The sequence below is a fragment of the Ovis canadensis genome, chromosome 22 (assembly GCF_042477335.2).
Source record: "Ovis canadensis isolate MfBH-ARS-UI-01 breed Bighorn chromosome 22, ARS-UI_OviCan_v2, whole genome shotgun sequence".
NCBI classification, from domain to species: Eukaryota; Metazoa; Chordata; class Mammalia; order Artiodactyla; family Bovidae; genus Ovis; species Ovis canadensis.
The window spans coordinates 56,787,456-56,810,181 of record NC_091266.1 but is presented as its reverse complement, the minus strand read 5'-3'; the positions used below and the strand labels follow the sequence as shown (position 1 = coordinate 56,810,181).

General features: G+C 50.3%; 1 protein-coding gene across 10 annotated transcripts in view; it reads left to right on the top strand.

The window, feature by feature from the left end:
• The first annotated feature begins 200 nt into the window (after positions 1-200).
• The window catches only part of FGFR2 (fibroblast growth factor receptor 2), a 104,026-nt gene continuing 81,500 nt past the window's right edge, over positions 201-22,726 (top strand). For 7 of the 10 annotated variants that reach the window (XM_069567739.1, XM_069567736.1, XM_069567733.1 and 4 more), the window contains exons 1-2: positions 201-748; positions 4,558-4,847. In XM_069567739.1, the coding sequence (XP_069423840.1) occupies positions 4,682-4,847 (166 nt within the window). In that variant the 5' untranslated portion in view covers positions 201-748; positions 4,558-4,681. Of the gene's footprint in view, positions 749-1,055; positions 1,119-4,557; positions 4,848-22,726 lie in introns of those variants that run through there. The other 3 variants (XM_069567741.1, XM_069567737.1, XM_069567730.1) reach the window with 3 other exon arrangements.

Sequence of the window (22,726 nt, the reverse complement as noted above, 5' to 3'; positions counted from 1 at the left end):
TAACGTAACCACCCGGCAAACCGTGGATCAGGCGAATTGCCCAGGGAAGGAAGGGGGCGCGGGCCCCGGCCGCATCCACGGAGGATGCTGCCTGCTGCCCCTCTGCGTCCCGGTGCGGCCCGGGGCCCCTCGCCCTCCCCGCCGGGGTCTCGGGGCCGCTCGCAGGCGTCGGGAGCCGCGCGGAGTCGGGGCGGCTGGGCGCGCGGCGCTGATTGGCAGAGCGGGCGCCGCCGTCCAGGAAACGGCTCGGGTTTCAGCGGGGGCGTGACCCGCCGGGAGGGGGCGGCGGCGGCGGCGGCAGCCTCGGAGAACGCCGCGGAGAGCCGAGCCGGCGGGCGGGCGAGCAAGGGAGTGAGCGCGGCCGCCACAAAGCTCGGGCGCCGCGGGGTCTGCGCGCGGCGTAGCTGGCCCGGCGCGGCGACTCCTTTCCAGGCTGGCGGGGCCCGGGCGCCCCGAGGCCGCGGCTTTCCTCCGCGCTCCAGTCGTTCGCAAGTTGCGAGCGAAGTTTGGTGGAGGAAACGCCAAGCCCAACTCCTTTCTTCCTCCCGCTCCCCAAATCCGAGCGCAGCCCGCGGGCGTCATGCCTGCGCGCCTCCGCAGCCTGGGGTGCGCGTGAAGCCTCGGAACTTTGGCGCCGGCGAGGACCACTTTTTTTTTTTTTTTTTGCGGGGAGTTGGTCGTTTGCTCCATCCCGACCCACGCTGGGCGCGGGGACAGACCCGATCGCCGGGGATCGTTGCCATTCAAGGTAATCGCCGAGTCGGGCGCCTCGGGGGAGCTTCGCGGGGCGGGAGAGTGGGTGCAGTGGAAGCCCGAGACACCCGGTGCACGGCCTCCGGAACGGAGGGCTGGCCCTGTGGAGGCGGCTCCCTGTCCTTCCTCTTTGGCTGCATAGGTGATGGGGGAGCTGGGTGCCTGCTGACGGCTGGCGTTTGGGCAGTGCTGCCGCTTCCACCCCCATCCAGATGCTGACATCTGCTTCTGGCGCTGACACCCCCCCGCCCCCGCCCGCCTCCCTGTCAAACTCCGGCCGGCGCACTCCCACTGGCCGGGCGCGATCCTCCGACCCCAGAGCTGGCGGGCGAGCGGCGGGGCAGCCTCGCTGGTGGCATAGCCCGGTAGGTCCCGGACTCGGAGGGGACATCGTCGAAGGTGCCTCGTTCCGAGGCCCGGGGAGCCCCCACTCCGTTCCATCCAGGCCCGGGCCGGGGACCCTTCCCCGGGAGGGGTCCGCTGAGGTGGGGCTGGCAACACCTCTGTAGGGTAGGCGAGGGCTCGGGGCGGGGGGTGGCACTCTGGGAGGGGGGCTGCTCCGGTTCCCCGATTGCAGTGCCCTTCGGCCTCCCTGGCCCGCAGCCGCCGTCTCGGCTGGAGGGAGCGCGGCTCGCCTGGGGCTAGGGGGCGAACTGGACCGACTTTTTCTAGTTCGCTGCCTGCTCTACCGGCAGCAGCTCGGAGATGTCGAAAGCGCAGGCGAGTTCTAACTTGCGCGCTCATTCTTTCAGCTCCGGGGCCGCGCCGGGGAGTCAGCCGAGGGCTGGGCCCGGCGCTGGCTCCGACCCTCGCGGCCACCGGGCCAGGCGAAGGGGTCCGGCTCGGGGCCGTGGAGCCTCAGCCGCTCCCCTCGCCTCCCGCTCCTTTGCAAACTCTTCTCCGGACCTTCCTTCCTCTCGCCCAATTCAATAAAACCACCCTTAAAGGCAAACCTTCTTTCACCCATTATGTGTTTGGTGTGAAGCGCTATCAACATTTAAAACCCCATTGTCCCCTGGGTCCCAAATCCCTGTAAATCTTCCACCGGCCTCGACTCATTTTCATCTGAAAAGCCTGTTTAGTTTGAATAGAAAAGCAATCGGGCGCCCCTCTCTCTCGCCCTGGAATGTCAATTAAAATGCAGATTTCTCTGAGCTCTTTAGCGCCCCGAGAAGGGGGAGAAATTCACTATATTCCTAGCACACAAATGAAACAACTGCTACAATTGAAACCGGATTGGTGATGTTGAGTTCTCCCGGAGCTGCTGCAAGTTCTTGGCTTGCCGGGGGTTAACGGGGAAGAGAAGGTGGTCCTGGGTCAGCCTGTATTTTGTCTTGAAATTTCACTGTGTTGAGGAATTTCCACCCCCACCACATCTGACCCCTTGAGAGCCCCCTGCTCTGTTCAGGCGTGGGGGTCCTAGGGAGGCTTGGAGCCTAGAAGGTGGGTCTGCCCCTGGGGGCCTGGGCACCCCCCACCTTGCCTGGCACTTTTGACTGATGGGAAATCTGCCGGGAACGAAGCTCCCAAGTGCTCGGGTAGAGACTCAGTTAAGGTGGGTGCTATATTGGCTTGGCTTCTTGAAGGGTGGAGGGTTTGGGAATGTTCTGTAAATTGCATGGATCTGGTATAGGGACCGCTCCCCAGCCAAGCCCTCTCGCTTGTCACTTTGCCTGTCTTTGGGGGCAGGCTTGTGCCGAGGTGAAAATGGACAGGGGGGTTGGGGAACGGGTGGCCAGGAAGAGCCATCCATCACTGGGAGGGTGACAACTCCTCCCGCTCCCAAGCGGAGAAGAGAGTTCCCTTTCAAGGGGAAAAATAAACACGCTGGGGCTTTCACTGAGGCTCAGACTCCAGGAAGGATTATGGTATTGAAGGCAGGAAGCTGGGATTGTGGCCGGCAGCGGCACGCTGGGCCTGTGTTCCCAACACTGAGCCTGGGGACCTCATTATCCTGCCCAGGAGGTCCCTCCATACCTTTGTCCACTCGGGTGAGGATTTGTGCGGACCTGCCACCCTCCATCTCCACTTTCCAGAGATTTGGGAAGGAAGGGGGGTGGCCGCGGAGCCTGGATCTGGAAATGGCTACATAAGTCAGTTGCTGGTGCAAGCTGATGGGGTGAAGGGATGGCTTGAGATCTCGCTGAGGTCACTCACTGTCCGCCTCTCCCTGCAAAGGAAGCTCCTTCAGGCTAGGACAGGTAGGTGAGGGGGCTGGGGAAGCAGTCTGGGGCCCACTCTCTTGCTGGGATTTTCCTGGAGTTGTGTTAGAGGCAAAAAAATTCCCATGCATTCTGGAAATGCTTCGTAAATCAGTGAGAATGTTTGTGTATTCTCCTCCCACGTGTATGTAGAAATAGATATGGACTTATCTTTTGAGGCTCTTACCTCAAAGAGGAAAGAAAAACTGGCCAAAGAAATCCTTCAAGCAATCTGAAAGCACGGGGTGGACGCACGCGCTCTTCTTTTGCTGTGAATCACACCATTTCACGTGTGCTTTCTTTTGAAGAAGAGGCTTTCTTTTTTCCTCCTCTGAAAGTGGAGCAGCGTCCTCTTTTCCCCTTGCTCACTCTAATCCTTAGTCAAGGCTGAAAGTTTATTCTGATGTAGCTTTGGGGACGCTCAAGCAGTATTGAAATCCCAAGTCATAATCTGAAACATGAAGTCCGCAAGCAGAAAGCGTGGGGTTTCGAGATTTGTATATTAAAGGTCTCACCTCCACCCTCAATCCTATAAAATGTGGTTCTTTCATATGTAATTCACAGAATCTGTGATTGGATCAAATTCTCTGAAGCTTGTGCATTTTGGTTCTTATTCTTAGTAATTGATACTGAACAAATGTAAAGTCTTGGATTATCTTAAGCTTGGAAATTTCTCTTTGCTTTTGAATTAAATGGGTGAGCAGACTAGTACATTGAACACCCCCTGGTAACTTCTGTTCTGAAATTTTAGTCAGTAAGTTAGCATATTGAAAGTTATTGGCCCAATCACCTACCCTGAGAGTAATTTACATATCATCATCACCATCATCATCATTAATGAACACCCGTGTTATTCAAAGGAGTTTGCATCTGCTCTGTTTCTTAATGCACTCTGTCTAGTTTGAAGACACCCACTAGGCCTGGGCTGCCATTCGTCACAGTGGAATGGGATTCAAGCTTTGAACCTCTTTTTGGATCAGCTGCTTTGAATGTATTGCAGTCTCGTTCATTCTTTGTAAGTGTCTGCTTGGCGAAAAGATTGAAATACATTTCTGCATTTGAAAATGAATCTTGACAAGTGTAAACTGGTGGGAATTTTTGGTTGCCTTCCTGGGGTTCTTTTTATTTTGCTGGTCTCCCTTCCTCCCGAGGGCTCCAGGGAGGGTGGAGCAAGCCACTTAGCTCCAGCCCCCAGAAGCAGACACCTCTGAAGCCCAGTTGGTGTGAAAGAAGTTAACAAGAGGCTGGCTATGCCAGCCGGAGCATCGTTAACTTGGCTTTTGTAGTTGCCCTTGAAACTAAGGTCACGTAGCTTTGGCTTTTGGAGGGCGGGAGAGGTAACAGTGGGTAGGAGGAGAGAGTCCGCTTGCCCAGCTGAAGTGGCTGCACGTATCTGGGTCCTGTAGCTACTCTTTTTATCTCTGTTTCCTAAGAGTAGGCTTTCTCAACCGTCAGCCTAACACGTTTTTGTGGACCGGTCTGGTGGAAACCCCTGGGACTCAGGTGCGGATGGAAGGTATTTGCAGATGATGAAAGAGAACTGGGTTGAACTAAATTGGTATTGGGGAAGATTTCACTGACTTGCAGTGTCTCTCTCCTCTAGAGGTTGCAGCAGCAGCAGCAGCGGCAAGGCCAGCGAGCGGCTGCCGCAGCACCTTGATTCCTGAGCCCACCGCCGGCTGAAGGCATTGCTGCAGGCAGTCCATGCTCGTAGAGGAAGGGTGCAGATGGGATTAACGTCCACATGGAGATATGGAAGAGGACAGGGGATCGGCACTGTAACCATGGTCAGCTGGGGTCGCTTCCTCTGCCTGGTTGTGGTCACCATGGCAACCTTGTCCCTGGCCCGGCCCTCCTTCAATTTAGTTGACGATACCACGGTTGAGCCGGAAGGTAAGTTATCTCATTTCACTCTCAGGGTACCAAGTTTGGGGATTTATCTGGGGGAAGTGGCAGTGAGGTCAAGGCCTGTTTGAGAATCAGCTGCCCCTTGCGTTGTAAAGGAGACCTCTAAGAGCGGAGCTTGTGGCTCTCTGCCCCCTGCAAGCCAGGGATTACAAGAGAAGGTTCTCAGCTGTCACGCTGAGGGCAGGGTGGTGTAGTTCGGTGGTTTCTTGGCGTGTGCGTTTTTCTCTGTGCTGGGTAAGGGAGGCGGCTGGCAGTCCATCCAGTGCCAGGAGAGCCGTGGCAGGCAGCTCAGAGTTGAATGCCATCTACCACTCCCTGCTTACCCGAGAGAGTCTTGCTCACAATGTAAAGGATTGCAGTTTGCCGGCAAAAGGAGTCATGCAGGGAAATTGCCAACCTCTGAAATGCTGACATTTTATTTTCATTGTCTAAGGAGAGAAAGCTTCTGAACTTCAGCGTGGAGAGGGTTGAGACATTACATTCTTTTTAGCCCTTGTAATTCATAATACTTAAGCCACACGTCACAGAGCAGCAGATTCTATTTTAGGTCAATTTGAAATGTACCTGGGCCTTTCCCGAATCTCTGAGAACTTCCAGATCTAACAGGGTGTGCGTTGGTGTTTCAGCTGTGGAAATTGCACGCAGGCAACACATTATGCATTTTGGAACATGCAGAAAGGCATGAGGCCAGTTGTGAGCACAAAACTCACAAGGGCTGAATTTTCCCGCCAGGCAGACTTGGAACCTCTTCTCCTGGGTCCTTCCGCGACGTCGGTAGCCCAGCCTCAACTTGGTGCCGCACGAGATCTGTCATCAGTAGGGAATATTGGTAGCTGAGTTATTTTTCGAGTGGTAATCCGAGAATAAAACGGCAGATCCTAGCACTCATCGCCACTTAATGAACCTGTTTGCTGAGAGCCCACCTGGTGCCTGCTGAGCTCTGGGGGCCTGCGTGGGCTGGGGTCGGTCAGCTGTTCTGGAAAAGACCCTGCTCGGAAGAAGACCGCAAGCCTGTCCAGGACCAGACCGGGAGGGGAGGGCTGTGTCCTCATCCGAGGGGGGCTCCCACTGAGACCCTGAGTCATGCAAGGATAAAGGCATATCTTTTTTTTTCTAAAATGGAGGCGCTTCTTACTAGAAGCAGCTCAGCAGTTGCGAGTGGAAGCTTGTGCCCTTTTTCTTACCTAGAGGTATGGAGGTTTGTAGTAAACAGGTGTAGTGACGCTGCAGTGGCTTCCAAGTCTCCGGTAGGGAACCTGGTAGGAGTTTGCGTCTGAAGTGTTCACAGGCTCTGGCTCCAGGGATTATGGAACTGCCTCCTGGTGACATGAGCTCCAATGTCACTTGCAATGGGGATGCATGTTTAAAGGGCTTAACTTGAGGGAAAAGGTTCCCAGTTTCTGAAAGTCATGCCTGTACGTCTTTAATTTTGCTAATAATTAAAATGGATGTTTCTCTAATTGCCGGTTTTCCCTGGGGTGCATGGCTCAGTACACACACTGAGGCTGCTGAACAGGAGGGTTTCCTGCAGTGTGAGCCCAGGAATGGCCTAGGTTAGGAAGAAAATGTCATTTCTCATTTCGACTTTCAGGGCAGCGTGATTGGGAGTTTATTTCAACATAAAGTGTAAAATGGTCCTGGAGGACTTCTTTTTATCGTCTTTAATTATTGAAGGGAATTTAAAAATATATGTGCACATACTGGTAGGAAGAGGTGAGGCAGGGATGGGGAGGGGGTGGAGACGGACGAGGACGCAGTACCCCCCGGCAGTTCTTTGTGTAGAAATGTGCATTCAACAATGTGAGTGTTGTTGGAGGCTGGTCTTCCCAGCCTGGCATCTGTGAATGCACTTGGGGGTTGAGGGGAGGTGCCTGAATTCTCTGAAACGGGAGGTCATATTTTGGGGTTCACAGCTCCTATGAGGTTTGCGTCCAGAGTTGTGAGAGGTTTTTTTCAAAGGTTTAGTGGAAGCTGTGCAAAACCCTGGAAAGAGGTGGCTTTGGAAAAAGCACACAACCCCCTGGATCTCAGTTTCCTTTTCTGTCATCTGAGGGCTGGATTAGATAATCTTCAGGGTCTCTTTATTAATGTTAAATGAATATTGATATCTTCAGAAGCCTTCTGATGACCCGCCTCAAAAAGGTTGCTAGGAGATTTAAGTGGGTCTGGACGTAAAACGCAGTTAGCACAGGTCCTGCTGTCTAATGAGTACCTGGGACAAGTTGTTGTCCTTGTTCCTGGTGAGTTGGGCACGCCCATCTTCCCAGTCCCATGGGCTGGCTGTGTCAGTTGCCACAACATCAGGAGACATCTAGGCTTTTGAAGAAAGTTGTTCGCTGATGGAGGAGCAGCTGTGTTGGCTTTCTGTAGGGTCTGCACTTCCCCTGTCGACTGATTTGAGCCCTAAGATGAATTCTTCCAGCGCAGGAGTTTAGCTTTGGTGTCAGAGGCTATTAGGAAGGTAATCTAATTATAGATGAGAAAGAAAAATTTTTAGCAACTGGAAGCAGACTAAGTCGGGCAGCTCCAGTTTAGGCTGTGGTCCTGGCGAATTGGAGAGAGACCGACAGAGTCCCCCATCCATGTGTGTCCATCAGTCGCTATCTGTCCTCCATGGCATGTTTTAACTATAGCTTTGGATAAAGTAAGTTCAGCCTTGACTTTCTATCCTACAGGGCCTTATCTTGGAAGACTTTTTGGCTTGCTAATGCGAAAGCTCAGTTTAGATAAATGTGGCCAGAGAAAAATGTGACTAAGTTCCAGGAAGGGGCCTGAGCCCTCCCTCTAGAGAATCCTTTTCCAATTGTCTCAGCTTTGTACAGTATCATCTCATTGATCATCATCCCATCCCATCCATCATCTATCATCCTGTCATGTATCAACATCATCTCATCTACCATGTATCATGATCATATATCCCGTCACCTGTCATGTATCATTTGTCTTCTGGACACGTTCTGAAGTGGTAGCTGTAGGTTTGGGTCTACTCAACTGACTTCAGAAAATAATCTCTAGAAGACTTTACTTGTTAATATTCCAGACTAAAAAAATGAGTATTTTTGGTTGGTCAGTCATTCTTGTCGGGGACCAGCTGTGCAGGGTTTAAACTCAGTTACTGACTCTAGGCGGCCAGTCCTCAATGCCAAGTACTGTTCTGTTGATTAAAGTTCTAATTATTTATAGTCAAGCTTGATTACCCTGTAGCAGAGAGGACTCTTGCTTTCAAGTTCTTCCTGACATTGTCACCTACTCTGGTTAATTAAGTCGTTGTTGACTTTAACGACATCTTTGTTTACACCAGCCCAGTAGGAGTTAAAATAAAAGGCCTTTTCCAACCCAAAACCTTTAATTACTTTCCCACCCTCCAGAAAGTGTGACGCTGAGAAGTAACAACCTGGGAAGAAAGTAGTTTGCTTTTTTTTTTTTTTTTTTTTGCAGTCAGTTTTGGGGCAACCTTCTGAGGTCATGCTGTCCTGAGCTGATGTGAATTGGTCCAAAGTTCAATAGCAGAGAGATGGAGCAGGGGGTCTACATGGAGACTTCCCCACTGTCAGAATTTTCCAGTGTGGGTTAGATCTTTCGTTAGAAGTATTGTAAAGGCCATAATATCAGCCATACGCATTTAATTGCAAGTTAAAAGGAAAAGAAAAAAAAGAATATATCCGCATACCAAGAATGAATGATTTAAAATAATCTTCTGTTTTGTATTATCTGCATCTTTGTTCCTCAATATGAGTGTTAATATTTAAGAGTTGACTGTAACTTGATAGTTAGCTTAGGAACAAGGACTTATTCTTAGTAAATTAAACCAAATGCAGGCTTGTGCAGTTAAATACACAATGAAGTACACATTCTTTATTAGTATATAAAGTATTTCACAATTCATAGACAAAGAGCTGTGTTTAATATTATTTCTAGAGCAAAAATTTAGCAAGCCCAGAGAATTGGTATTTGTATATTTTCTCTACTGGTCCGCTCTCATGCAGATTTGAAGTGTGTGTGTATTTTGCTTTTTATTTTAACCAATTAAAGCACTGAGTGGCGCTAGTGGTAAAGAACCCTCCTCCAATGCAGGAAACATAATGAAACTCCGGTTCGATCCCTCTTTTGGGAAGATCCCCAAGAGCAGGGCCTGGCAACCCACTCTAGTATTCTTGCCTGGAGAATCCCATGAACAGGGGAGCCTGGTGGGCTACAGTCCAGGGGGCCACAAGGAGTCATACATGACTGAAGTGATTTAGCAGGCACACACCTACTAGGTGACTAGCTCCCACTAGGCCATCACTGAAGACTTGTTGCTTTCAAGTCCTTTCCCATTAAGTTGAGGGTGAGAATTCATATAACTAGAGCAATCCCTATGAGATGTTTTCAATATCAAGCTTAATGAATAATTACACGGTTATGAAATAACTGGGGTAGTGTTTAAACAGGAAGAGTTTTGTTTAATGTTTACATTCTCAATAAAATGTGTCCAGGAGCCTTCCCATTTGCAGTCTCTTGTTTGGGTGTTTACATATCCAGAATAATTGTTAAAAGGCTATCTCCCCCCCGCCGGCACACTGCCCACCCCACCCCCCAATTAGAGTTTGGCTTAATTGTACATTTCCATTAAAAAATCCTCTTATTTTAGTCTTTAAAGGGAAAGATGGGAAATGGAGTATGGGATTTTTGGTTCCATAGGAAATACAATTTGTGTGTTACTTTCTGCTGTGCTGGTTAAGATTTGTAGCAGGGTGGCTTGCCAGGTAGGCAATTCAGAAGTGATTGTTTGGAAGTTTTTCAGGCTATGCCACAAATGGTTTTCTGATCCAGTGCATTTTATGAGGCTGTGCAAAAGACGCATGGTCTTTAGTATTATTTCGTTCTTCTGGAGAGATGACTTTAGCCTTCGATTTTGCATCCTTTTTGTGCTTTTTCTGTATCCAAGTGAGATTTAGAAATGGCTCTTTGTCCAGCTTCCCTGGCATTGCGGGGCCTGGTGTGGTTAACCGGGTCACACCCTCCCCGTGTCCCCTCTGACTCTGCTGTCTTGGTAGTATCTTTAAACTGATGGTGGCCGTGTTGAAGGCCGTATGTGCCAAACCATGGACCTAAAGCAAGGGTGGAATGTTTGACCTTAAGCCAAAGAGGAGAGGGGTTTCTGATCATTAAATCCACGATGAACAAATCAGCTCTGATTGAAGAATTCAGCTCTGACTTGCTAGAGGCTTTTGAACTTGAGTTTATAAAGCTCTACGCAGCTCGTATTCCATTTTGGGGACAGTGTTTATCTTCGTGGGAAGCCTTAAGGCTTTCTGGCAGGCTGAGAATCTGTACACACTGGCCACTTCCTCTTGATCACTCAGGTAGACCTGGAGTGACCCTACTAGGTTCAGTTCTGGTTTTCCTGGATCAGGGAATGCGAGGAGGTGGGGAAGGGAGGGAAGGCTGGTTCTGTGAAGAAGTCTGGTTGAACAAGCTGCTGGCCTTTTCACCATGATGGGCCCCCATGTCCTGGAGATGTTTCTTTCTGAAATTAATAGAGGTCACGCTTTTCCCAGTTTTTTTTTTTCTCCCTCGTTCTGTTTGTTACCATCCCATTTTAGGGGATGATAGGAAATCCAAGATGGTAGCCACATCCGTGGTAGGTGGTGGTTGCAGGCTTTCACTGGCCTCTGTTTGTATAACTTCAAGCTTTTACCATTTATAGGTTCATGCAAAAGGATATGTAATGACCAGCTTAGACCACGGTCGTCCTTAAAGAGTACAGGTCAAGCAAAATAGGCAGGCTTTAGAGCTTCAGTAATTTGTGTTTTAGGAGCTTTGTACACTGATGGAGTTTTAAGATGTTGGGTGTGAGCTGTTGTCACTTATTCCACTTCAGAACACCATAAGTAGTTACGTCCCATTCTGGACTTTTGCCATTTTCATGTGGATATTAAAAATTTCAGCTTCTTCTTGACTGTACTGAGTCAGGGAGCTAAGGTGTGGCCTACTCTTTCCTTTAACCCCTGTCCAACTAAAGCATGGTAAATTCCAAGTCGTGTCTGAATGGAATGCGCGTATATAGAATGTTGAGTCGTGGTGAACATGTTTTATGAGGAGGTAAAAAAAATAGCTTATAAGGAAAATACCGATAGATTCAGAACTGAGAACAAGGGATGTATATATTTTGTGATTTATATGCAGCACTTTACTTGAAAGAAAAGAGCCCAGTTCTGAGCTCTGACATTAGTACAATAAACTCTGTATAAACCGTGATGATTATTTTCTACGCGAGAACTCCTTCTAAGTTACTATGTGTGACCTCTTTTTAAAGACCAGTTTACGCTTCAGTTTTTACATACGTGACCAATTGTAATGTTTTAAAGATATCAAGACATTGAAAAGGCCAGCGTTGTGTGTTGAGGGGAGTGAGGCAGTGCTGTAAGCTGAATTGGAAGATCTTTGCAGGGGTGAGTTGAGGGTTTAAACTCTTTGAAAATCCTTAAACTTCAGATCATGAATAGATGATGAGATTGCCTCAAAGGAGTGTGACTGCCTTCAAGGCGCCGCCTTCCCTTGGGAACTCCCTGGTAGTCCAGTGGTTAGGACACAGCCCTTTCATTGCCAAGGGCCTGGGTTCAATCCCTGGTCAGAGAACTAAGATCCTGCCTGCCACATGGGTAGCCCCTCACCCTCCAAAGAAGCCACTTCCCTCCCATCCCTCTAAGCCTCCTGACCTTGACCGAAACATGTTGCCTTCTTAGGTGGGCACACAATTAATTATAGATCCTAAATATTATAAAGGTTTCCAATTGAAAATCACTCACTCACGCCTGTAAAAGACCAGGAAGCCTCTATATAATTAGCCTAAATTCTGCATTTGCTTTTTTTTTTCATAGACATGAATAAAATCATTTTAAATGGTATGTGATGTGCTTTCTGGGGACAGAAACTCTCCAAAAGAACTTGGCCTTGAAAGCTAGACAAGGCAGGTTTGACTCTCTCTATATCTACTGGTGCTGTGACCTTGGATTTGTTGGATAACCTCTCTGAGCCTCCCTTTCTTTATCTAAAAGTCTATCTGATAATAAATATCTTGTAAGGGGGACCTTAAGGATTAAATGCAAATGGATGTAAAGCCGTCACTGTATTTCCTAGCAGATACTAGGTGCTTAGTGAGTGCTTATTTCCTCCCCACCCCACCCAACTTCCTCCTTTAGGTAAAAACCTGAGATAGGATGTCTAGTCAATATTTCAGGGATGTTTACCCCACCATGTAGGATGTCTAGTCTTCTGATGAGAGGTATTTACATTAATTAAAATAGAAAGGGAGCTCTTGGCTCTGGTTTTATCCAACCCTTTTTATTATCTGGGGCATTTACAAATCTGGACTTTAGAAATGTGATCCTCTTGCTGCTTGTGGTCCAAACAGTTCAGGGTTGACTTTTTTTTCCCTGTCTAAAGTCATTTGCAGCTATGTAATAATAGCGGGATGTGTGCTTCACAAAGAGCAATGTATTTTCTCAGGGAGTTCTGTGTTTGGGGACTTCCAGACGAAGGATTGTCAAAAGGCCCCGTGCAGAAGGATGGGGGGAGACCTCCCTGGCAGTCCAGCGGCTAGGACTTCATCCTTCCACCTCAAGGGGCACGGGTTCGATCCCTGGTTGGGGAACTAAGGTCCTGCCTGCTGTGTGGTTTGGCCGAAGAGAAAGAAAGGAGGATGGAGAGAGGCTTATGGGGTTGGCTGGCGGGAAGGAGGGGTGTTGCATTCTCTGCCTGGGTCCTGGCCCTTGAGTGGTGTCCATAGCACGTTAAGATGGGCTTGCCAGGTTGGTATATTCTGACTTCCTCCAGGCAGCCTGCTGGGCCTTCCTCAGTGCACAGGTGTCTAGACTTCCAGTCTTCATGGCAGGGAGCTGTTTATGGTACCCATGGTACTGGGGATGGAGGGGGGCTGAGTAGTTATTTGTATGTTACACCTCTTGGGGGTTATTTGACAGGACAGGTGGGGCGGGGGTACGAAGGATGAGGGTGTGAGTAGGGGTAGGCTGTGTGGGTGGGGTCATAGTCTTTTTAGCCCATTCATTCCTTGAGAGGATGAGAATGCAGATGATAACAATATCTATTAAATGCCTGCTGTGTGTTGGACCTTGTGTGAGGTACCTTGACATACTATCTCTAATCTTTTTTCCCTAGTTTTATTGAGATATAATAGACAGCACTGTTTAAGACGTACAGTATTGTGATTTGACTTATATGTATTGTGAAATGATGACCACAGTAAGTTTAGCTAACATCCAGCATCTCATAAAGACACACACAAAAAGAAAAAGAAAGTTTTTTTCCCTTGTAATGAAAACACTCAGGATTTACTCTCAGCAACGTTCATGTATACCAACTATACGGCAGTGTTAACTGAGGTCATCATGTTTACGTTTTATCCCTGGGACTTCTTTATCTTGCGACTGGAAATCTGTACCTTTTGGCCCACTTTCCTGTAGATCCTCCTCCCCGCACTGTCTCTAATCTTAATAACGCAGCGGACCCCAGCTATTCACATTCCCATTTATACGGACGAAACTCTTGACCTAGACTCTTGAAGATGAAATGATTCCTCCAAGACCCCATAGTTAGTGAGCATGGGCCCAGGCCTTGGGGTCAGTTTATTGGTGCAGCAAAGATTCCCCAGTGCCTGCCTCTTTCCTGAGCAGGAGGGTCTTTTGTGGGATCTTTTGGGGGCCCGGTTATTCCTAAATCTGTCATCTGACTCTCAAACATGTAAGGACACTGCTGGTTAATGCTGTTTCTTCTCATCTGTCCACATCTATTCCCCTAAAGCTATTTGAAGAAAAGTCATGGCAGTAAAACCATTCCAGTAATTACTGCCTTGGGATTCTTCTGGAACGGCCTCTGGTGGTATGTCGCTTATCGGTAAGAAGCTAACCCTTTCTGCTGCCCAGGAGATCAGAGGGTGGCTGCTCTGAGTCCCAGTTAGTGTCCCAGGCTGAGTCACGTGGCAGGGAGTCAGGACGGGAAGGACTCGCTCCCACGCAGCAGCTCCAGGCCATCCTGTTCTTCTTGTCCCGACTGCGTTGGGTGGTCTGCCCTGGGACCTGCTCAGTGTTCCGTTTTGGTTCTCCGTTTGACGTTGTGTTAAACTTTTCTTGAGCATTTTCTGATTTGAGATTGGGTCAAGGCCTACCTGTGAGACTGCTGGTATACCCAGGGCTCCTGCAACCTGTGGTCATAGACATGATGCATGCTGGGCCTGTTAATGTCAGAGACTAGGAAGGCAAAAAAAAAAAAAGTACAAAATAAAAATAAAAGGGGGGAAAAATTCCAAGAATGAAAGGGCAGAAGCTCCAACACCTACACTTCCTTCGGCCTTGGCCAGGAAGGATGTCCTAGGGGAAAAAAAGAGGCTGAGGAACAGAGCCCGTTTTTAAAGCAAATAGAGTTCAGTTTGATGATTTTTTTTCTTTTAATGCTCTCTGAGTGGTTCCAGCTAGACGTGGGGGTGAATCAGGGCTGATTCAGTTAGCCGTACTTTGCACCGATCACCTGCTTGGCGGATTCAGAGGATGCCAGTGTTCAGGAGGGGTCTCTGTGTGGGGGAGAAGTTGTATGATGCGTGGTGGGGAGGCAGCACCGCAGCGTGTCCCCTCTAAACCTCGAAGCCCTGATGTAGCCGCAGCTTCTAGACCTGAGTGCTGTGGCGTGACTGTGGCACAGCTTTCACACTGCAGCGTAATTGCTATGGGTGAATAGTTTGCCCCTCAGTTGAGTTGAGACCCTACTGTTTCCTGCTCTGTGCCAGGCTCAGTGGGGATAAACTGCTGCTGTTGCTGCTGCTGCTAAGTCGCTTCAGTCATGTCTGACTGTGCGACCCCATAGATGGCAGCCCACCAGGCTCCCCCATCCCTGGGGTTCTCCAGGCAAGAACACTGGAATGGGTTGCCATTTTCTCCTCCAGGGGATCTTCCTGACCCAGGGATCAAACCTGCGTCTCCTGCATTGGCTGGCCAGATTCTTTACCACTGAGCCACCTGTGCCCCCAGTTTAAGTTATGGCGAGTGAGGAGGTCGGGGCAGCCTGCAGTTGGCACTTGTGTAGGTTGCTTCTTTTTTTCCCTTGTCTATCTGGAGCTGCAGTTTCTTGCTTGACCCACGTGGAAGCAGGGAGATGGCCTAGGAAGCCAGGGGGCCTGGACTGGGCAATGAACATGATTCTGCTTTCATCTTCGGGGCCTTGCCTGGGGACTCAGAGGTTTGAATAAGGCTTCCTCCTCATGCCCTGGAGAGGGATGAAGTCTCCACTTAAGAAAGGACCTGGTATGCCCTTGTCCACATCTCAGGAAGCTAAGATACTGGGGAGCCTTGCACAGCCCTTCCCAGGTCGGATGCTCTTGAGGGTTTTGAAAGGGGCTCTGTTGGGAGGTGGATTTCCCCAGTGGCTCAGCGGTCAAGAATCTGCCTGCAGTGTAGGGGACGCTGGAGACTCAGGTTGAATCCCTGGGTTGGGAAGATTCCCCTGGAGGAGGAAATGGTAACCCACTTACAGTGTTCTTGCTGGGAAGTCCCATGGACAGAGGAACCTTGTGGGCTACAGTCTGTGGGGTCCCGAAGAGTTAGCACTCTCTCATGGTGGGGAGGCAGAGACTCTTGAAAGTTTGTTTGTTTTCGTGAAGCCTTCACCTCCATGCAAATAGGCGGCTCAGAGTTGGGGAGAAAGGTTAACCACGGTGGCGCCTATCTTAATTTGGAATTTCCTGAATGAATGTGGTTTCAGTCCTCCAGCCCAGGATCCCCCTAGAGAGACTTTTCTCCGCAAATCACCGGAGAAAAGTGATCCCTGTGGCTTGTCCGGCCTCCCTGGGTCCTGCGGGGGCCCAGCCAGCTGGGGATGGGCCCCGCCCACTGCAGAGGCTCCCTGCCCGCTCTGACTTTAGGGGCACCTCTCCCAGGGGTCCTTCTGATCCAGCTGCTCGCTGGAGACCCCGCGGGCTGGGAATCTGTGCCTTTGCCCAAACGCAGTTGCTTCTCTGGCTGGGCCTGAACTTGCGGGGCCAGGGCTGCCAGATCAAACCCATGCAAATGAGGAGGCCCATCTGTTTCCCAGTATCCAGCTGCTGTCCCTTCATTTGCAAATGGCTGGGATGCTGCTGGGGGAGGGAACATTTCTGGGGACGCCTCTGCAGGGTCCGAAGCGGTGTTGAAGCTGGGGTCCTGCTGAGAGAAGAAAGGACGAGCCCTTTAAGTAAACTTGCTGAACAATACCCCCCAAAGGTCCTGAGTTACAGATGCAGGAGGCAGTCTTGCCCTCTGGAAAGAACTCTTCACCTTCTCTTCCCCCTTGCCTCCCCCCACCTCCCCCCCCATTTGTCACTGGGGTCACTTTCAAAGTATTCATGTATTCAGAATGTACTCACTGAGGGAGGGGCTGGGGAAAATGTCACATGTGGACAGTCATCTGACCATTAAGGAACTTCCTGGTGGCTCAGATGGTGAAGAATCTGCCCGCATTGCAGGAGACTGGAGTTCAATCCCTAGGTCAGGAAGATTCCCCTGGAGACGGGAATGACAACCCACTCCAGTATTCTTGCCTGGGAAATTCCATGGACAGAAGAGCCTGGCGGGCTACAGTCCATGCGGTCACAAAGAGTCGGACGTGACTGAAGCGACTAACACTTACACTTTAAGGGACTTAGAGGGCAAATGTATCCACTTGAATTGGCACTGGTTATCTACTTTGTGTTAGTAACGGGCCCTGTGAGCCACAGGTAATGCTAAGGTGGAAAGCTGACCGACCGCCCCTGAAAACTTGTTTCTGGAATGTAGTCAGATTGCTGGCTTTGGAGCTTGCTTTCTGGAATGCCGGCCAATTACCCTACTTGCTGGAACCCAGGGCCTCAGGCATTCAGCATTTTTTTTGTGGCCTGCCATGGGGTTGCCATTAGTCATCCTTGAGTCGAGCTGGGATCCTCTTTCTTAGGGAGTTCTGTGGGGGTTACTGTGCCCCCCGCCCCATACAAGTATCTCAGATTTGTTGGATGAATGAATAGTAAATGGTATTTTCATAAGCCACAGGCCTCTTCCTTTACAAAAGGAATCAGACGGGTGTTGTACGTGGCTGTTGATAATGGTGACTCTTATAAGATCCTTGAATGTTTAGGAACATTCCAAAAATCCCTGCTTCAGTAACTTATATACATATGATGTGGTAGATTTGTTCTTTTGAAAGAAAACTCAGTTTTAAAGTCAGACGAATGCAAATTGAGGTTACTTAGTGATTTTTGTTGCTGTTCAGTCGCTCAGTTGTGTCCGACTCTTTGCGACCCCATGGACTGCAGCACGCCAGGCCTCCCTGTCCTTCACCATCTTCCGGAGCTTGCTCAAACTCATGTCCATTGAGTCAGTGATGCTGTCCAACCGTCTCATCTTCTGTTGTCCCCTTCTCCTCCTGCCTTCAATCCCACATGATTGGAAAAATATTAATAAAATCTGCTGATCAGTCATATCAAGCTATAGGCCACAAGCAGAAGCCTGGCCAGTGCTTGAGGGTGGGCAGGGAACCTCTGCTGGGGTGGGGGACATCTCTCAGATGTACCTCCACTTGCCAGAAGCCTTCCCAGGCAGCCTCTGGTTTTGTCCCCATGGTGACCTTGAACCAGCCCAGAGGTAGCCAGTTCTAGTAAGCAGGACTCTGAGGCTGAGCGATGTGAAGGGGCTGCCCAAGTGGACTGGGTTCATCACTGCTACAGCGGGTCTCCAGCTTGTCCTGGGATCCTGGAGCTGGGCTTCTCATGAGATGGCCCTTGGACCAGGAGCATCAGCATTACCTGGGAACTTGGAAGAAATCCAGAATCTCAGACCCTACCTCAGGTCTCCTGGCCTAGCAACTTTGGAAGTGGGGCCCTGGAAGCTATGTCTGGATGGTATTTATGCAAAGTCTTTATGCAGAGTGCCCACCCCAAACTCTCACTTCGAATGGGTGGGTGGGTGGAGACAGACTGTATTCTGTAGGAATATACTAGATGGAGAAACAAAGACCCGATGAATTGGAGACGGGAGCCGTGCAGTCCGTCTTAATGGGAATCAGAAGAGTTTTCACAGATGAGATGTTTGAGCTGGGCTTTGACGCCTGAATAGGAGTTTGCCATGCAGGGTATTGGGACTGGGGTTGTAGGTAGAGGGAACAGTGCCCATATGAACAGACAAGCCTAAGCTGTGAGGGGGCGAGTGGAGAGGCATCTAGGGCCAGGAGCAACCAAGGCCTTAGCCTGGGTGATGTTCTTTGGGTTTTATCTTGTCAAAGTGTGGAGTGGTCTGTGCCCACTGCCCCCCTTTTTTTTTTTCTAAGTAGAGGTAAGATTTGCTTTTCAAAAGATTAGTGGCTCATGATGAACATGGGGCCACCCACAGATGATGAGAACTGCAGAGATCTTTCAGAGAGATGGCAGAGGCACTACAGAGATCTTTCAGAGATAGGGCAGAGGTCTGCAGCAGTGGGCCCGTGGGAGTGACATCCATCCTTGCTTTCTTTCCAGAGCTGTGAGTCGGGGCACAGCTCTGCAAAGGCAGAGTGAATAGGGGGAGGAGCTTTGGGGATGAGGGGTAAGAGGGAACATAGGGGCTTTAGGGCAGACATGGGGCTTGAGTTGATGTCACATGGAGACTCTATTCAGCAAGAAGCCAGTGGAGGAGGACAAGGTGGAAGGTCACCTGTCTGTTTTGGAGAGGACCTCGGTTGGCATCCAGGTAATGTGTTCCCTCCGGCAGGTGGGAATACGAACCTACAAGCAGGGACTTGAGGGGCACTGGCGTGTGGTGGTGGGAAGAGCTGCAGAAGATGGTGATCAGAAAATAGGCAAAAGCATTGGAGGAGCCGGGGATGGAGTTCAGAGCGCATCCACGGCTGTGGGGGTAGAGAAAGGGCTTCCAGAAGGGCAGGGAGGCCTCAGTGCGTGTTCCTGTTCTTGAGAACGTGTGTGTGCACACACAGACACACACACAGGCCAATGGAAAACAGGATGCAGCTATAGATAAATGTGCTCTAAGTCGTGTGTTAGGGGCTCTCTTTCTGTCATCCCCACCCTTCCAAGTTGGGACGATATGCTTTAGGGGGTTCCGCCTTTCAGGGTTGGCCAACTGCAGCCAAAGAATAAGGATTTCAACGGCAAGGTCTTCCCCACAGCTGGTACCTCTGAGTTCTCACCAAGTGCTAGCCATTGTGTGCGGAGCTTTCCACGCACTGGCTCATAGTTCCTGGCCTGCAGGGGCAGAACCCTGAGTGATGAGGAAGCCGAGGGCCCTGTCCCGGGTCCCACGCTCTCTTAAGTGGCAGAGCTGAGAGTCAGGCCTGTTCTAAGTCTGGTCTTTTTAACATCCCAGCCCATTCTCGCCTTTTCTGAAGAGTCACCAGGGAGGGGACAGAAGTGAGACCTAATGCTTGGGCTCAGGGAACAGCTCCGGGAGCCGGAGGAGCATTGGATGAGGAAGGTGGCCCCCCAACTTTGTACAGGGGAAAGGGCTGCCTGGGGCCAAGCGCTGTCACCAGGACTCGGGGAGGAACGTGTGTTTTGGGGGGTGCAGAGGGTTCTCTTTTTAGGACCGGAGATGATGTGTATTCATTTTACAGGTGAAGAGTTGGCAAGGCCACCCTTGACCTTAAGAGGGGGCCGACAAGGCTCAGGCCTAAGCCCCCTTGTTCCTTTATCCCTATACCTCCTCATCAGTTCCCCTCCCGCTCCCCTCGTCCCCCTTCCTGCTTGTGGTGACACAAGTACAAAGCCTTCCACTGAGAAAAAGTGGGAGATTTTCCAGTGGTCTCGGTCAGTCTGCAGGGCCAGCTTTTTGATGATGTGGTTTTCCTTGGAACAGCGTGCCCAAGGAAGCCCAGGTTTTGAGAAGGGCCAGCCTCCTCTGCTGTGTCTGGCAGGCATGTCTCCAGAAGGCTTGGGGCCTGGACGGCCAGGTGGCCGAGCAAATAGGCTCCCCGTCTGTCCAACCTGGGCCAGGGGAGCCCCTCCGATATGACATAGTGTCCTTTTCGGCTTCCTAGGCACGAGATCATCTAATGGCTTATCTCTCTGGGAAATGGTTTTTGAAGAGAGGGCTCAAGATTGAAGTTCTTTCTCAACCAAAGCTGCCAATATCTGGGGACCTTCTGCAGATGGTTCTGTTTTGATACTCACCTCTTGGTGGTCCAGTGGGGACCTCCGGAATGTTTTTTTGCTCTAATGTTTGATGCACATATTATGTCCAGGAGCAAAAATATCTTTTTGTGTCGCTCTTTCTTCCTATTGGAGAGCACTATAATGAAGAGTGTAAAACATTGGATCAAGGGATGCTGACAAATTAGGGAGTGGATATTTCTACATTTTGGGTTCAAATATTAGGCGATAATGGTGACTCTTAAATGGTGCTTTTTTACGGCACTTGGACTATTTATGCATTTATTTTCTCATAGGCAGCAACAAATATCCTTCTCAGACTCAGAGAGCTGTTTGCCCTGTTTCTCAAAGAGAGACCTAAATTATAGGAGGGGTGTGCCTAACTATATAATTTTTAATGGTTACCATATTGGAAGCATTAGCCATCATCCCGCCTGATCAGGGGGAATGCGAGCCAGGCTAGAGTTTCTGGAACAGTCAAGCTTCTGTGGCAGAGGCAGCTATTTATTAGTGGTCGTCCTGGCCCCCATGATACCCACAGGGAGAGTGTTAAGTCCTGACACATGAGTCTAGAAGACACCCCGACCACGGGCTGGAAAGAGGAGACTGCAGCCTGTTTACTTCTCCCATGTTCCAGGGCTTTGAATTCCTTGAGGCCCCCATTTTTATGTTGGCAGTATTTCTTGAGGTAGAGAACTTTCATCTTTATATTGTGCAGAGTATTTGTGTCTCCCTTCCCACCCCGAAGGAACAAGTAGTACCCAGGCCTTATAAGGCCTCCGTTTGATGTCCAGATTTTGTCTTCTGCAAGCCCGTTCTTGTAAAGGCGAAGCTTCGAGGCTGTCTGAGCTGAAAACAGCCAGCTCTGCTTCTGCTCTCTGGCCGTCTGCAGGGCCCCTATGCTGGGGAACACAAGGGTGGTCATTTCTGACTCCATGAGGGGGATCCCGGGACCTTTAGATCTTTCTGAAGCTAACTTTGGATGCCACCTAGATGGAAACTGTGCTGTAGGAAAGTGGAGGCTGTGCGCTTCCAAAGTCCCTGTGCTCTAAGACACCATGGGTCACTGAAAAGTGATGCCAGGTGTCTGTCTGTCTGTCTGGACCCTGTCCAGCTGGTAAAAAGCACTTTGGCAGTGCCGTGTATGTGAGGCAGTTCTGTATTCCGTTCCTGTGGAGAGATCGCGGGGTATTGGCCGGTTCAGACTTCTTGGCAGGATTGGGGTGTGGCTGCTGCGACCATCTTGAAGACCAGAGGGCGAGTCTGGAACAGACACTTGCCTGCTGTGTGCCTGTGGACTGCCACGTTCGGGGGCACGTGCAGCTCCATCCCGGGTATCTCTTCTGTCAAAACAGTGGCAGCCCCACTGCACAGATGTTTGCTCTTCTTGTGCAGGGTGGCAGAAGGAACCAAGGCTGGGTTACTATTCTCGCCCCAAACGCGGGTGTTATAGTTCCCAAGGGAGCCCCCGCTGTCCACACCCCCTTGTAGGATGTCCCTTCCTCTCTCTCCCTTCCCTCCTTGTCTCACAGAGGGATCTGTTTAGGATCTGTTTCTTTCTGTTTCTTTCTCCCTTTCGTCCGCTTTTTCTGGAGGAATGTGTTAAGGGTTTGGATGCCTCTGACTTTCTGAGATGGAGAGACCTCTTGGGGGACCCCTCTGCCCACCCCACATCCTTGAAGCTGGAGTTTCCCTTCTTAGCTGTGAGCATCCTGACCTTTGAAAAGACACTGGTCCCAAGGAAGCCCCAGAAAAGGGTGCATTTGTGAAGTGACGTGGTTTGCTGTCCCTGTGGCATATGCTGCTCTTTTCTTCCTTAACAGTTTAAACCTGTCATCCGTTCCGCACGAAGCGATTGGACAGGGCAAGACGCGGGTTTCCCATCTGTTCCCTGTTTGCATTTGGGCGCCATTTCAAAAACCACACGGGAAAAGTTTATAGGCAAACATTATAAAAAGTGGCAGTCTGAAGTGCCGCCGTGGCTGGTTTGGCAGCGTCAAGTGTTACCTGAAATAGCTCCCCATTCCAAACGTGCTCACTGCTTCGGTTGTCTCAAGACGGCCTCCTGATGACACCAGGGAAGAATTCAGCCTGGCGAAGAATTCAGCAGCGAAGTCCCAGAAACCACAGCCTGTTCTGCCTTTTGCAAGACCTCCCTGCCCCTCCCTGGACTCTGGTCGCCTCCAGCAAGGACTCCTGTCCCCGTCTGGATTTCCTGAGAGGTAGAGCTGGTGACGTCAGCATGACGTCAGACCTCTGCCCTGTTTGACGTCACACATCTTCTCTTTGCAGTCAGCCGCCCCTCAGTTCTAAATTCCAGTAGCTCCCGTAGATCAGGGCTCTGGAGTTTCTTAGGGGCGGGAAGGAGATGGAGCTCCAGCAGGAATCACACGCTGACCATAAGCTGAGGCAGCTGTTATTCACCCTGTTCACTTTTCGCCAAGCTGTAGGGGTGCCCGTCTCTCTCATTTTTTCATATCAGATTACTCCATTTATTGGAAAGCAGCTGCCTGATAAGATGCCGCTGGCGCTTCTCAAGTGTTTGAAACTCATGGGGAGAAAGTTCAGATGATGCAACCTAAGATACGCACAACTGAGTTGTCCCCGCTGGTCGTGCACTCAGCAAGTAGGGACAAGTGCCTCTTCATCCTCAGAAAGTAAGCTTTGTCTGTCGGGCGCTTTCAGCTGCGGTGACGACGAAAGTCCGGCACTGGCGCGACTGTGCCAG